Source organism: Mus pahari, chromosome X, assembly GCF_900095145.1.
Source record: "Mus pahari chromosome X, PAHARI_EIJ_v1.1, whole genome shotgun sequence".
NCBI lineage: Eukaryota > Metazoa > Chordata > Mammalia > Rodentia > Muridae > Mus > Mus pahari.
Genome location: NC_034613.1, coordinates 46,788,675 through 46,804,172, shown reverse-complemented (window position 1 = coordinate 46,804,172; position 15,498 = coordinate 46,788,675). Strand labels below are relative to the sequence as shown.

The 15,498-nt window shown below is 38.2% G+C and overlaps 1 protein-coding gene and 1 pseudogene across 1 annotated transcript; one reads left to right on the top strand and one right to left on the bottom strand.

Moving 5' to 3' along the window:
- Positions 1-5,059: 5,059 nt before the first annotated feature.
- Positions 5,060-15,046, bottom strand: LOC110313997 (synaptonemal complex protein 3-like). The gene is made up of 7 exons (XM_021188470.1): positions 14,950-15,046; positions 14,316-14,370; positions 13,883-13,917; positions 12,735-12,852; positions 11,825-11,924; positions 8,911-9,009; positions 5,060-5,164 (listed from the first exon to the last, which is right to left on the bottom strand). The coding sequence occupies exons 1-7, from the start codon at positions 15,044-15,046 to the stop codon at positions 5,060-5,062; spliced, it is 609 nt and encodes a 202-aa protein (XP_021044129.1).
- On the top strand, positions 5,928-6,541 carry LOC110313996 (annotated as a pseudogene).
- Positions 15,047-15,498: the final 452 nt, after the last annotated feature.

The following is a 15,498-nucleotide window of genomic DNA, read 5'->3' as shown; positions in this document are numbered from 1 at the left end:
CTTATCATATATTTACATTCATCTAAGTCGTGTCATACATGTGCTTGCATGCACACATACACACCACATGTCACAGTGCTCATGTGCAGGTCCAAGGACAACCTGTGAGAATCTGCTCTCCCAAACTGTATGGGTCCCAACAACTGAATTCAGGTCATCAGGCTTGATCAAATGTATCTTTAAAAACCATTTCAACCTTACTTTTTGTCTACCTAGACACAGCCTCCCAACCCCCAGTAGCCACATCTGCCTTAGCAAAGTTTTGTGGATTGTCTGTGACTCTGACCCTGGCTCAGATGTGTTAACCAAACTAATTGATGTTTGTGCAAGTTTAAACACAAAACTGAAATAATTAAAATAAAATGTAAATTACAAATATTTGCCATGTTGTATCTGGGAGGTTTGCAAGGAAACAGATGTTACAAGACTGCCTTAAATTTGTTGCTGACATGATCCCTATAGCAAGGAACTATTGTGGCTTTTTTGTTTTAAAACATGGTATCTATGAACTTGGGCACCAAGAGACACTTTAGAGGCATGAGCCCACTCTGAGCCATTAATGAAAGGAATCATAGACTTTTGCTCGGTTTAATCAGCATGATAATCAAAACTTGATTTCCTTTCATTTGAAGCCCCTAGCAAGAATCCTCATGGTCTGGGGACTGAGCCTCACTCTATGGCTTTATTCTCCACCAGGAAGAGGTGGCAGAGATGGTGCTCCCTGAAAATGATCCAGGATCCCAACTCCTCTCATGTTTTCCCAGAAAACAAAACATCCTGAGTCCTTCTAACTGTCCTAGGAGGCAAGTCTGTATACAGAATCCTGTTCTGGGTCTGATTTGGGTTCTGGTTAAAGATTATCAGGCCCGTTTTGAGGTCCTTNAAATTAGGAAGAAAAAATTCTGAGGAAATGTCCTATTGCATCTTGTAGGGACACTAATATTCTGGATGTGGTCTTCTGGTTGGGCTTCTCAGGGCATAACTGGGTTTGCTTTTGCTGGAAAGAATGGATGGCCCACTGTGTGTAAGACTGACTGAATACAAGCAGATCATGTCCAAGCTAAGGAATTAATTAGATGACTTGATTTTAGTCATGCTGCTGCTTCTGTTTTGTCTCCCTACACAGACCCTTTTTTTTTTCTTTTTTCTTTTGGTGGTGGTACCTAGGAAAGGGGAAGTGGGCTGCAACCTGCACTCCCCTGATTGAGATTCTGTCAATTTCCCCAGATTCTCCCACTAGATGGTACCACCATTGTTTAAAGTTAGTTTTCAGCCAGGGCCAAGTAGTGGGAGTGGGTGGGTAGGGGAGCAGGGGCAGTGGTGGTGTATAGGGAACTTTCAGGATAGCATTTGAAATGTAAATAAAGAAAATAATAATAAATAAATTTTAAAAAAAAGTTAGTTTTCGCTTTTTGTCTGCAACAAAGAAAGTCTACTTTCCTTGCCAGGACTGGAAATTTATATTTTCCATAGGTGTTTGTGCTCGTGCGCACATGCACTCACACATACAGACACACACACACACACACACACACACACACACACACACACACACACAAAGGAATACACACACAGTCACACATGCTCTAACAACACGGAAGCGGGGCAGGTCTTACATGGGTCATAACTTCATTGTTCATGGTACTGGGTTTTCTCACATTAATCTTTTGTTTCTTTAAGTCACATAGTTTCCTCCTATCATGGTGATCAACAACTTTAAATTCTTACAACGTAAGTGTCCATGATTCTCCAAAGAATGACACTCCAGGCTCAAATAGTACATAAACACAGAGTGTTTTATTCTGCAGAAGTCCAACATGCTGGGGTCTCCCATTATCAAGATAGACCCAGAAGTGAGATCTCATGCCCTATTTAGTGTACATTAGGGGAATCCAGGAGTAGGACTCTGTCTTACTCTATTGGTATGCATTCCAGAACCATTACTGGGGTGTGGTGGCAGGAAACTGTTGCTGAGGAATCCTGGGGTGAGTGGATTTTGCTTTAATNTATCTCTAAGGTGTGGGGCCTGCTGGAAACGGCCTAACCATTGTCCTTGCTTCAGGACAGGTGGTGGGGCAGTTTCTAATGGTGGGGCAGTTTCTGACTATCTACCTGAAGTCTGGGATTTTAGGCCTAGTCTCATGACCTGCCAAGTTGAAGCCTGTCATGGAGTNAGCCTGTCTCACCATCCCCTGCAGTGTATGCTAAAGAATTTCTCCTGAGGGGTTGGGGAAGAATATGGGGTGTACTCTCAAAAGGAAGGCTGTGCACTTANTGTGAGACTGGCTGACTCTCTTCTGAAAAGGGGCGACCATTACAGGTTCCCTGGACCTCAGCTATTTCAAAGGCAGTTTGGTTCAAGTTCATAGAGACTCAGGCCACCCTGATAAGTTCCCTTATATTGAGCAATGGTTGACACTTGTTCAAATCTCACACTTTGGTCTTACGTTTTGTGCTTCTAAAGATTGTCCTGCAAAATCTTTATCATCAGCCTCCCATTGCCTGTCTTGCGCTCTTCAGAAGCCAAGAACCCTCTGCTAGTTTCCCTTCCTCCTTCCTATAACCCACATTCATCCCTCTCATCCTTGTCTTCCTGCATCTCTTCCATATTCATCCTACTTCCTCCAACATCAGAACCCTGTCTCCTATCCCATCCCACTTTTACCCCACTGTAAATTCTTTCACTTCCCCTTATGGATTTATACCCCCTTGTTTTCAATCCCTCCTCCTTCCCACGATTTTCACTATCCCTCCTGGAGATATGCAGTTTTCCCCAACTTCTACCATTTCCTTCACTGCCCTTGGCTTCCTTCTTAAGGGCCTGTCATTCTCTGAACCTGACTCAGGTTCAAGCCCGTGTTTTTCCACATTGGCACTACCCACTACTTCCTGGGAAGGGCGCTGACTTAGAGTGTGTTGCCCTTTCCTGATCTATGGTCCCTTTTCTACTTGTGATCTGTCTGACTCTTATACCCTTTTTTCTGATAAGCCCTGAACACCAAGCTTGCTCCTATTATCTGTCTTTCATCCTCATTCTTCCACCTGGGATGGTTCCCAGAGTGCCTTATGAATACTTTTACTTCAGAAGAAGGCTCACGGTGAAGCAGGGGAAAGGAAGGGTTTTTCTGACCTCATCAATTGGCATGGATGCTGAAAATCTGCTTGCTTTTGGGACAACATTCCCCTCTAAGCACCCTGATTGTGACCCCAATATACATGCTGGTTCACAGGCCCTGGACATCTTTTTACTGGTACATTATGACTGGAATTCATGGTGCAGCTTGAAAACTGACAATTTTTTCTAAGACCACTATGGTTCTTCAGGGTCCATAAGAGTTTCCAGGGGCACATCTCAAGTAGTTACAGGAAGCTTTCCAAATTTACACCCTTTTGACCCATTGAACCCAGAAAATGCTAGGGTATTAACTTTGGCTTTTATCCACAATTAGTCCTAGACATGTGTGGAAAACCTCCAAAAGCTAGAAGATTTTGGAGGGATGGATAGCTCCCAGCTCATGAAATGTCCCAGAAGTTTCCCGCCCCCTCCCCCGCAGAAACCAAGACATTGAAAACAACCACCTCCCAGTGAGGTCTGCCTTACTTCTTGGCCTGCATCTCCTGACCATTTTTTTGATGCTTTGTGTCCTGGGGAGGGTCACTCATACATCTAAAGCCTCTAAGCCCTCACTGTCCATCTCACCTTCTGCTCAGGGACAGAACAGGAGCGGTACTTGCATGGAGTCACCAGAAATCCATTTTTGACCTGGATTGGCTCTGAGTTTCTAGATGGAAGCTGGCACTGACGCTAGTCTTAGTAGACTTCAACCCTGTCAGCCAGATGTAGCTGTCAGGGGTGAGGTCAGGTTCAGTTATCATCCCTCTACATGTACCCGTGTTTCCCTAATCCTATACACAAGAGCAGGGACTGTGCCGGCACCCACAACCATATATATGCTTGGAGCCTAGAATTGTGAGCTTTGTGCTTCAGCACATGGAATAAACTATTCCATATGCTTGATTACACTCTACATGTTACTTCTGCTGTGTGCCCACAGAATCTTACTCCCAGAACAACATTCCAGAAAATTCTTGAGAAAAGTGGAATGTTCTATGTCACCATCCTACAAACAGAACAATTGCCATTTTCATAAGGCCAGTTGTACTTGCTTAAGAACAAAACATTGATGCTGGGTTTGTTGACTGCACATTCACTCCTTCCTAGGAGAGGGCAGGGAGATTTGTTGGGCCTTCACCACTTCTCTTAGCTACAGAGTGGTTTGAGTATACAGGTTGGGGTATACTACATAAAGGGGACTCCATCTATGAATTTATAGGAAAGCCATTATCTATACTGGGTGAAGACTTTGTAGTGTGACTTCTTTGAGGTCACCAACCTTCCTGTCAGTAATGCCTCATTCATGGTCCAGAAGTCTAAATTAGCTCAGTTTCCCCCAGGGGGAATTTGACTTTTGAGGTGGGGTTAGACACTGCCTAGTTCCTCATGCCTTATCTTTTGTGACTTGTGATTGATAAGACATGTATTTATCCTAAAGCCAAAACCTACATTGTTTTGAGACAAGGTTTCACTGAATAGCCTTGAATGTCCTGGAACGTAGTACTATGAAGTATGATGTAAACATCTGTGTTTCCCAATGGTCTTAGGCGACTGCTGCTCTATAGACTAGGCTGGCCATGAACTTAGAGATCCACTGGTCTCTGCCTCCCAAGTGCTGGGATTAAAGGCACCTGCTACCATACCATGCCTCCAAACCTATATCTTTACTCATAAAAGTTAATTAACATTGTAAAAATATTCACTACCACAGGTTAACGGCTGTTTATTTAGAACTCAACAGGAATAAAGGTGCCACACTTTAAACGTTACTGATTAATGATAATATAAACTACAGTCCAATTGGAAAGGCATGTGTCTGAGGTAACATGAATTACATCAGCTCAGGCTCACAATTTCCTCAAGACTCATCAGAATACCATTTAGAGTTAAAGAAAACAGAGTATTTTCGTGCCTCTTCTATTCCATGTTGTTAGAAATCGATATTTAACCATCTGTAAATTTTCTTTCCAGGAAAGCCGTTTGCTTTTCAAACTCACTGTGAATACTAGAAAGTACACTGCTCTCATCTTTGTCCAAGTTCTCCATACCCTAAAGCGCAAAAGAAGGGTTTAATTACAAAACTTTTGACCACAGGTTCTAAAGTTTAAAAATCAATTATCAAAATTAAGAATCTTTTCACATTCATCTAATATATTTCATCTACTCCATCTTCATAAAACTATTGTAATAATAAACACCCAACGTCATACCATAAAAAATGTATATGTATTATATATTTGAACAAGAGAATGAAAGGTAATTGCAGTATTGCTAAAATAGTACACTTTGTGTGAATTAATAGTTTAATGAGAGGTTAAGTTTAGATAGAGCAAAAAACGTGCAGCTACCAGTCACCCTGAGGCTCAGTTGGGAGAGTAAAGAACTGGACACTAACTTAGACAATATACTAAGATTCAGTCTGAAAAGCAGGGAGGGGCCAGGGATTTACATTAGTTGGTCCCGAGCCTGCCTAGCATGAATGAATCCTAGATTTGATCCCTAGTGCAGCATAAACCAAGTAGTGGGACGTGCTTATAATCTTAGCGCTAGAGAGGTGGAGGCAGAAGGATTAGGGCTTCATGGCTAATCTCAGGCATATAGGAAGACAGAGGCCAGCCTGAGCCACATTAAGAACATACCTTTAAACAGAGAGGGAGGACAAAACGGTGTAGAATTAGAAATACCAGTAAAGCTGGCTCTTGTTCTCACAGCCATTGCAGTACACTGAGCTCCATAGAGACGGGGATGAGGCAAGCAAGAGCCGGACGGGCATTGGGTGACTCTGTGCCTCTCGGAGCAAAATCAAGTAAACATGGGCAAAGGAGATCCTAAGAAGCCGAGAGGCAAAATGTCCTCATATGCATTTTTTGTGCAAACCTGCCGGGAGGAGCACAAGAAGCACCCGGATGCTTCTGTCAACTTCTCAGAGTTCTCCAAGAAGTGCTCAGAGAGGTGGAAGACCATGTCTGCTAAAGAAAAGGGGANATTTGAAGATATGGCAAAGGCTGACAAGGTTCGTTATGAAAGAGAAATGAAAACCTACACCCCCTGCAAAGGGGAGACCAAAAAGAAGTTCAAGGACCCCAATGCACCCAAGAGGCCTCCTTCGGCCTTCTTCTTGTTCTGTTCTGAGTACTGCCCCAAAATCAAAGGCGAGTATCCTGGCTTGTCCATTGGAGATGTTGCAAAGAAACTAGGAGAGATGTTGAAAAACGCTGCAGCGGATGACAAGCAGCCCTAGGAGAAGAAGGCTGCCAAGCTGAAGGAGAAGTACGAGAAGGATATTGCTGCCTACAGAGCTAAAGGGAAACATGATGCAGCAAAAAAGGGGGTGGTCAAGGCTGAAAGAAGCAAGAAAAGGAAGAGGAAGATAATGAGGAAGATGAAGAGGATGAGGGAGATGAAGAAGAAGAGGAAGATGAATAAGTTGGTTCTAGCGCATTTTTTCTCATTTATAAAGCATTTAATCAGCCTGTACACAACTCACTCCTTTTAAAGAAAAAAAAATAGAAATTAAGGCTGTATAAGATTTGTTTTTAACTGTACAGTGTCTTTTTTTGTATAGTTAACATACTACCAAATGTGTCTTTAGATAGCCCTGACCTGGTGGTGGTATTTTCAATAGCCACTAACCTTGTCTGGTACAGTCTGGGAGTTGTAAATTGACATGGAAATTTAAAGCAGGTTCTTGTTGTTGCACAGCTCAAATTAGTTTTATATGAGGACAGTAGTTTGGTTTTTGTTTTTGCCTTTCTCCTTTGGTTTTATTTTTGTTTGTTTGTTTTTTTTCATCTTCAGTTGTCTCTGGTGCAGCTTATACGAAGATAATTGTTGTTCTGTTAACTGAGTACCACTCTGTAATTGCAATACAATATTGCTGCTATTTTGTTGACATTCTGAATGCTTCTAAGTAAATAGATTTTTTTATTTAAAAAAAAAACACTAGAAAATCCAAAATTCCAATGAGTAAATTTGATCATTTTGAAAATTTCTGAAAAGGTTCTCAAATATCAGGTTATAGTTTATTTATTATGAGTAACAGCATGAACAAAAATATTCAAATTCTCTGTATTATGACAGTCTGAATGCTTCTAAGTAAATAGATTTTTTAATTAAAAAAGTGGAAAATCCAAAAGTCCAATCATAAATTTGATCATTTTGAAAATTTCTGATAATGTTCTCAAATATCAGGTTATAGCTTATTTATTGTGATTAACAGCATGAAAAAATCATCAAATTGTCTGAATTATGAGATTGTTTTCAAGTTATATGGAACCAACCCTACATTTCAGTCCGTTTTTATTACAGATTATGCTGTGTAGCCCAGCTAGTCTGCAACTTCCCATCTTTTACTCTCAAGGCTCCCCAGAAATGATAGTATTGCATGTGCTACTGTGTCCATTGAAAAATTAAGTAAATTTAACTAACAAGTTATTTTTTGTCTAGTATTCAAGATGGGTTATTATGTGTGGAGAGACATTTGAAAAAATAACACAGGAGAGTTCATCCCTTTCAAAGGAAAAATTGTAAACAAAATAGTTCAAACACTCCATAACTGGATGGAAATTAATCTATTTCTAGTTATAGTGTAGAAAATGGGGTAATTCCAATTAGGTTGGCAAAATAATAATGTTTCAAAAATAGAGGAATTAAAAATATTCTAGGGAACAAACATAACCAAAGAATGGAAGGAAGTACACAGCCTGTGGCATAAAGCAACTATATAGAGAGGTGATGTTGATGACCAGATACAGTGAGTGGAAGGGATCTTGTAGAATTGGGAGTTATACATTAAATTTGCAGAAAAGAAAAACAACAGCTCAGATAGCTTATTTGGGAGACATATGGAACCAGTTCTTTGCTTAATATTTACTTTTTAAAACTAAACTACTCTTTTGTGCACTTTAAATATAGGACTGAGAGGACCCAAGGTGGATCTGACCTAAAGGAAAGCTGCCAAAAGAGGAAGGCAACCAATAGTCTCACTCACCTATGGTGAATATGAGTCACAACAACTGCTAGCACGGCATAATAACCCTAAAGCTGCGGCAGTGGCATGAACACCTTGGCTGTAAACCAAAAACTCTCTACTCGGACTTCAGACCTGCTCTTTGATGGTTTTGGAAATAGTTTTTGAAAGTGTCTTATAGGTAATCCTATGAATGTATAACAACTAAAAAAGATTTTATCATTTATTCATACGGGCATGAACACACACATGCATATGGGTGTTCATCAAGGCCAGCAGAGGGTGTCCCATCTCATGAAGCTGGAGTCATGAGCCAACTGAAATGTGTGCTGGGAAGCAAGTTCCAGTTCTCTGAAAGAGCAGCAAGCAATCTTAACTGCTGAGCCACCTCTGCAGCCCCTGCCTGAACCTACAAATTTTAACCCTTGCCATTTGTGTTCTGGACTCACTTTTAAAATGATAAAATCATTTTGGCTGTGATACTTATTCTAAAAGCTATCATGTCAGCAAATACTTCTCTAATACATTTGGAAACAAAAGTATTGGACAATATCAACAAAGCACTTCCTTATTTAATAAATTCTAGGCATTTGTATAATTATGTATATCAAATAATTATGTTAAAATGTTAATATACTATACATTTGATGCATATGCACAGTTCTGATAGAAAGTCTCATCTCGCGTTTGGAATAATTCTTCACCAAAACTGTGAAGAGATCTGCAAATCTGCTTATCACTTCAGTCACAATCAATGCAGGATAGAAAGTAGTGCAAATGTTGCGCTGTATGAAGAGAATGCATTGCATTACAATACACTACTTACCTCTAAGAACTTGTCATTTGCCTGCTTAAGGGCTTTCAGGCTGTGGATCTGCCGTGATGTAGTTTGTTGAAAAGTCTTCTGTTGCTGACAAAAGGCACTCTACAAACAGAAAGGGATAGCTATGTAATAGCAAGTAAGGATGAAGTTTGCTGCTCTTGATGCTGTTCTGGGCTTCACTCATGCTGGGTAAAGTTACAACTCTGCTAATAACATGGACTGAAATATTCAATTCAGAAAAAAATTATAAAATAATCTTAAAGGATTCCTTAAAATGAATTGCTTTTATAATAAGTGTCATTGAAATTTTTATATATTTTTATCACTTAATTTAGGCAATTTTTGGTTTTGCCACTAAACAGGAGAAAACAGCCTCAAAGTCCTGGCATAGGAATTTTTAAAGACATATTCTTCACTATATAGAACCGTAGGAACTCATCGTCTTCCTGCCTCAGCATTTCTAGTAGGTGGTATTACATGCAGGCAGCTTGTGCCAATGAGCAGGAATTCTTCATATTCAAGACATAACTTATTCTTGCAACCCCCACATAGATGATTTTTCAGTAACAATGCTCTTTCTTTGCCCTCTAACCTACTCATTTAAATCATTGTCCTCTAGATTTTGTCACTGGTGGTAACACACTTGTCTATAGTATGGTATTCGCAAATATGTATTATTAGCTCCATGCCAGATGTTGTTTGGAACCTTATTATGTAGATTAATTCTGTACAAACTCATTTAATACGTCAAACAGCTACAGGAAATAGATGCTCACCATTCAATCTCAAAGATGAGGAAAGTGAGATGCAATGGTACACTGTCTGCTGTTCAGAGCTACCTATTACTACAATTAGATCTAAAACATTATGCTCCCAGAATCTACACTATCATCATTATAGAAACTCTCTCTCTCTCCACATATTATGGGTTCATATACACTTTCCACTGTGGCTTACTCTTCTTAGTATTATGGCTGATCCATCCTTCATGACCAAAAATCCATTAACTCTATCTTCTTGTCATTGTTGTCCCTACTCCTGTTATCTTCAGTTTTCTCTTTCTAGCTTTAAATTCCATAACTGGTTATTAAAATTACCTCTTTGTATATAAGCCTTGCTCAGTACTTACTTTTTCACATTTACTTGGCTAAATCCTAAGTTTGGGAACCTCAGCTCTAGCTAATCTGTCTGATAGCAGCACTTTTAGAAACTGACGACCTTATTTCATGGAGTAAACAGAGTGTGCGCATATACACATGCACCCAAGCGGTGGTTCAGTCTCTCATCATCGCATCTCCCACCTACCTATGGCTATGTGCCATGTGCTTTCCTTTCCAGTTTTAAAGCTGTGGACTCTTTCTTTTGACTAAGTTTCAGTCTCTTCACCTACCCATTATTACAAACTCAGCAGCTGTCTGGGTTTTCTTCTTTTTAAACATATGCCTTTTTTCTTAAAACAAACAACAGAAACTATTATATTACTCCTTGGCCTATCGTAGATTTTCCTATCATATCTTATATTACTTCTATGAACTTTCTGCTCACTTTTCCAATCTAATCATGAGGATTCAGGACGCCAAAGATGAACTCTATATTGTCAAATCTACCTTATTTCACCTGTAACCTGCATACTGCAAATGGAACAGTTTTTTGTTCTTTCAGAAGACTCTCTTTACTTGGAGGAATTTAATTTCTACCTAATAGGTCATTTCTTTTCAACCTGTTTTACTGGCTCACTCTCACTCTCACCCTCAAGAATCAATATACTGAAATACCCCAGGGATCTATCTGCCCTTACATTTCCCATTGACACCTTCAGTTACCTCTTGATGGTTTCATCAGATCTTCATGGTTTAAAAGTTACCTAAAATTAACAATTCTCAACTCTGTATCCTTGACAAATGGCTTTCTCCTCAACTCCATCCTCACATTCTAGTGGCTTACTCAACTGCTCCACTGAATGTCACAACTGTTTCAAATGGAGTAATCTGCAACTGGATTGACCATCCAACCCCAGAACTGTTTGGATATAATCAAGACCTCAAATGTACTATAAAAATGGTTTCCTAAATACAAAAAGGTGAAAAGAGACCAATGGAAAGTGCAACTAATTCCATAAAATGTATGCATGGGTTTAGTTTTTATGGGAATAGATAAGTAACAGGGTCTTAACTGCTGAGGGTAAATGATGTTGTGAACTGGTACGGTAGCTTTACAAAAGTGTGCTTGCCTGACTTGCAAAACTTCCCTGGGTTAAGTCAAGAAGTCAGAAGGACAAAAAGGAGGATAAAAAAGGAAGGAAAGGGGGTGTGAGGCAAGGGAGAGGGAAAGAAGGAAAGGAGCATGAAGATGAGAGGAAGAAAACATTGTAAACCATATTCAGACAACAGTGATGGGGTCAGGAATGGGAAGATGATCAAAACTAGTTCAGTGATATTTCCTCACAGGAATATTATGCCAGAGCTATCAAAAAGACTGTCTCAGTTCACTACAGCTAATACATTTTTTTATTACATCTAAAAATGGAAGTTTTACCATATGGCATTTAGTAAGGTAAGCCAGACCTAGAAACAGCTCAGATAATACTACATAATACATCCTTCACAGCATTCAACTACATGTGAAACAAACCTACCTACAATTTCTTTTTTACAAACTAGTCATCTTTAATTTATTCCTCCACATTTTTTTGTTGTTTGAAATTAGAAGAATTTTAATTACTATTAAAAGTCAAATGGCTTTTATGAGCATGGAATGTGTCTATCTTACTGTGCTTTATGGTGCACCAGGAAGAGAACGCAAAACTAATAACAGATAACAAAACCTGACTCACTTCCCTTTGACTTATGCTAACCTAGTTTCTATTTTTACTTGAGACTTAGTTATAATAGATTATAACACCAATTGTGATACCAACAGTTAGGTTATCTTCGAGGTTTCCAACTTTCTTCATATCAAAATCCCACTGCTGAAACAGAGTTATAATCTGCTTAGTATATTCAATTTTAAACTCCCGTCTGTAAAACATAATGATGAATATTATATTACATATCAAAATGAAGAGTGTGCCAAGAAAAATTTAGTTCCCATTAGTATGCACTGTAAGAGGACATAATAGCAATGTAAATATTCTTGTGGGAAACTAATAAATAAAATTAAATTAATATTGATTCCACAAGTATTATTCCTAACTAAAAATCTGTTCTCATATGACTGTCTTATTAGATAATAATGACATTTGATCATCCATCTACCTATATATGTTGATACATGTGTGTGTATATATAAATGCATTATCATATACATAAGGATGTGTGAATTTTAGAAAAAATCATTTCATCTTCAGTTTTGTTTCATGTTTTTCTACTGAATACATGTTCTAATATCAACACTACATAAGTTACAAATAGAAATATTTCACTTAAGTTTTTTATCTATTCGACATAGCCAAGATCACAAGGGAATGATTAAATCTCATAAAATACATAAATTGTTTATAATTTGAAGTTGACATTTTTCTACCTGTTCAAACATATCTATAAAAAATGAGTAGTTTCTATGACATCTATCTTTTACTGTACTTTCTGGATGGACAGAAATGATTTTTTAAAAATGTCAATTCTCTTCAATTATTATTTAAATAAGAAAACAGTGATATTCACAGGTTTCCTAGAAACTTACTTCAGTCCAGGAAGCTATGACAACTATTATCAACATGGAGAAAAACAGAGCCAAAAATTTTCAGTAGACTCCATTTAGTGGAGTAATTAGCACCAATGGATACTATGAAATCATCGAAATATGACTATAAAGTAATGAAGTCTTACAGTTCATCTTGATGAACTTGCCAATGTTGTTTGATATGCTTGTCACAATCTTTGACAACATCTTTAATATATGACTTCATCCTCTCTTCCTTTTCAGCAACAGCACTGCAAAGGTGAGCTACATAAGAAAAAATATTGATTAAATTTAATGTTGAAGGAAACAATATTGCTCCCACATATGCAAATAAACACAAAAAGGAAAAGGTCCAGGTCTCTTCGTCTCTCTCAGTGTCTCTCTCAGTGCCTCCCCCACTCTCTCTCTCTCTCTCTCTCTCTCTCTCTCTCTCTCTCTCTCTCTCTCTCTGTGTGTGTGTGTGTGTGTGTGTGTGCACGCACAAGCGCACGTGTGAGTGCGTGTCTGTCTGTCTGTCTGTCTGTATATATGTCAATGTGACATCCCTTGGTACATGCTCCTGAGTTCTATATGAGAGCAAGCTGAGCAAGCCATGAAGAGAAAGCCAGTAAGTGGCAGGTACTCTTCCATGGCTCTCCTATCAGCTTCTGTCTCCAGGTTCCTGTCCTATTTCAGTTCCTGTTCTCGCTTCCTTAAATGATGAAGTTTGGTTTAGAAGAGTAAGCCAAATAAATGTATTCCTTCCCATGTTGCTTTGGTCATTTTTTTTTTTTGTTACAGCAATAGTAACTCTGACTAAGACAGGAAGAATTTCTTCCCACTTGTTGGGATTCAAGGCCTGAATGGTGTTTCTATCATGGCATCAGTTGTGCTAAGATCTCGGGACCATTAAAGTTCTGGGAGTGTACAAAGTTCTGGGGACCTGTTACAATAAAGACACCATGTTAGAACAGAAAGAAGTTGGGAGGGAAAAAAGGAACCCAGGAGGATTCCTAGAGAATAGGGTAAGTGAAGCATTGATATACATAAGGATGTGCATGTATAGATATGTTAATCCAAAGAACTATTTTTTATAAAGGCTTTTCATCCATTTCACTTTGTATAACTCCATTTATGTCACACACACTCAAACACACCAGTTTTACTTTTCCTATCAAGGAAAAAGGTAACTAAGAAAATCTCCAATGGCAAGTCAAAAATATTAGAGTAAAACTCTATCACTGACAATAAAGCATAAATTAACCATCTATAGGTTTAAACAAATTTCTCTAGATACATATACATCAAAATGTACCTCCAATGTTTTCCATCCTCTTCTCTACTTCATTTCTGTAAAGAAATGACAATTAAAAAGTTAAAGCTGGGTGTTTAATTCAATGGTTCAGCATCACCCCAATGGTCAAAGCACTAGATTTGACATCTATCACTAACAAAGCCAAGCCTTTCAATTTAATGTTTTTAATATAAAATGCTTGATTTCAGGGAAATATCACATGTAAAATAACATATACAATGCTTGTTAGATAAAGTGGAATCAACTTTTCCTATTCTTTTTTTGTGATTTTTTTGTTTGCTTGTTTTAAATGGGAAGTCAGGCAAAGATTATCATGAGAAAGCTATGTAGCTGAGAATGTCACAGAACATCTTACCCTCCTGCCCCCACCTCCCCAATGCTGCGATTACAGTTATGAGAATAATTATTAAGCAAGCAAAAATTAATATATTACCTTGTGTCTGGAGGATCCAATGCCTTCTCAGTATTACTAAATAGTGGACTTCTTGCTGCATTGAACAAGAAAAAAAAATTTTAAAAAATTAAATATACTATATTTGTTCATTTAAATGAATTATCAATATTATCTGTAGTTCTTTCAGACATTTTCCAACACTGTAGTTTAAAGCAAAAGCATAAATTCAATATTATTCTAAAGGTTAGAGGAAATAATATCTTAATTATTTCTGCTTTATAGGAAGAGTTTCTAAGTCTTTCTGAGGTAATACCACTTTAAGTTATTTACAATTTATTGATGTGTGAAAACTGTAAAGGCAAGGTACCATATGTATTCCTAGAACTTTGATACAGGCTTATGAAAAACAAGTAAGAGTAAACAAAGTGCATGGAAATATTTACCTTTTATTCTATTTCAAGCAACTATGTAAAAAAAAATCAAATAAACCATGCAGGTATGATGACTTGGAAGGTAAGGTAGCAGAGCTTACTTCCAAGCCTAAAATCAACACACATGGGGGAGGAGAGAACCAAATCCTATAAATTGTCATCTCACCAGCCCCCTTCCCCAAGACACAAAAATAAATTGAATTATGGGAAACCATCAATATTCAGAACTAGATAAATTGTACCTGTAAGAGTAGTGGGTTCTGAACATTCCAGAACATCCTCCTCCTCTTCTTCACCATCATCAAAGTTATTGATTGAGAAGTGCTTCTGATTGTCCATTATTGGCTTCACATATGTACGCTGCTTTTTTTCAGGGAAAAATATGTTTTAATGTTTTCTCATTTAAAAGAGAAATAAGAACAAATCTCTAATCTGAACCAGAGCAATGAACTTAAACCAATATAATGTAAACTATCCAATAAGAACGACCTGAGTTGAATAAAAGGTTACCAGTTTCCATATATTATTGAATCAGAAGTCAGCAATCTATAATTTATGAATTTAAAAACAGAAGACGGCTGGAGAAATGCCTCAGTTATTAAGAATGCATACTGTTTATGTAGAGGACTTAAACTTAATTCCCAACAATCACATCAGTTGGCTCCAAACTTCCTGTAACACCAACTCTAGGAAGGTCTAAGGACTCTGGCCTCCACAAGCAACTGAACTCACATGCCTATTCTCACCTACATCCAAATATACTTGAAAATTACATTCTTAAGGAAAAATGT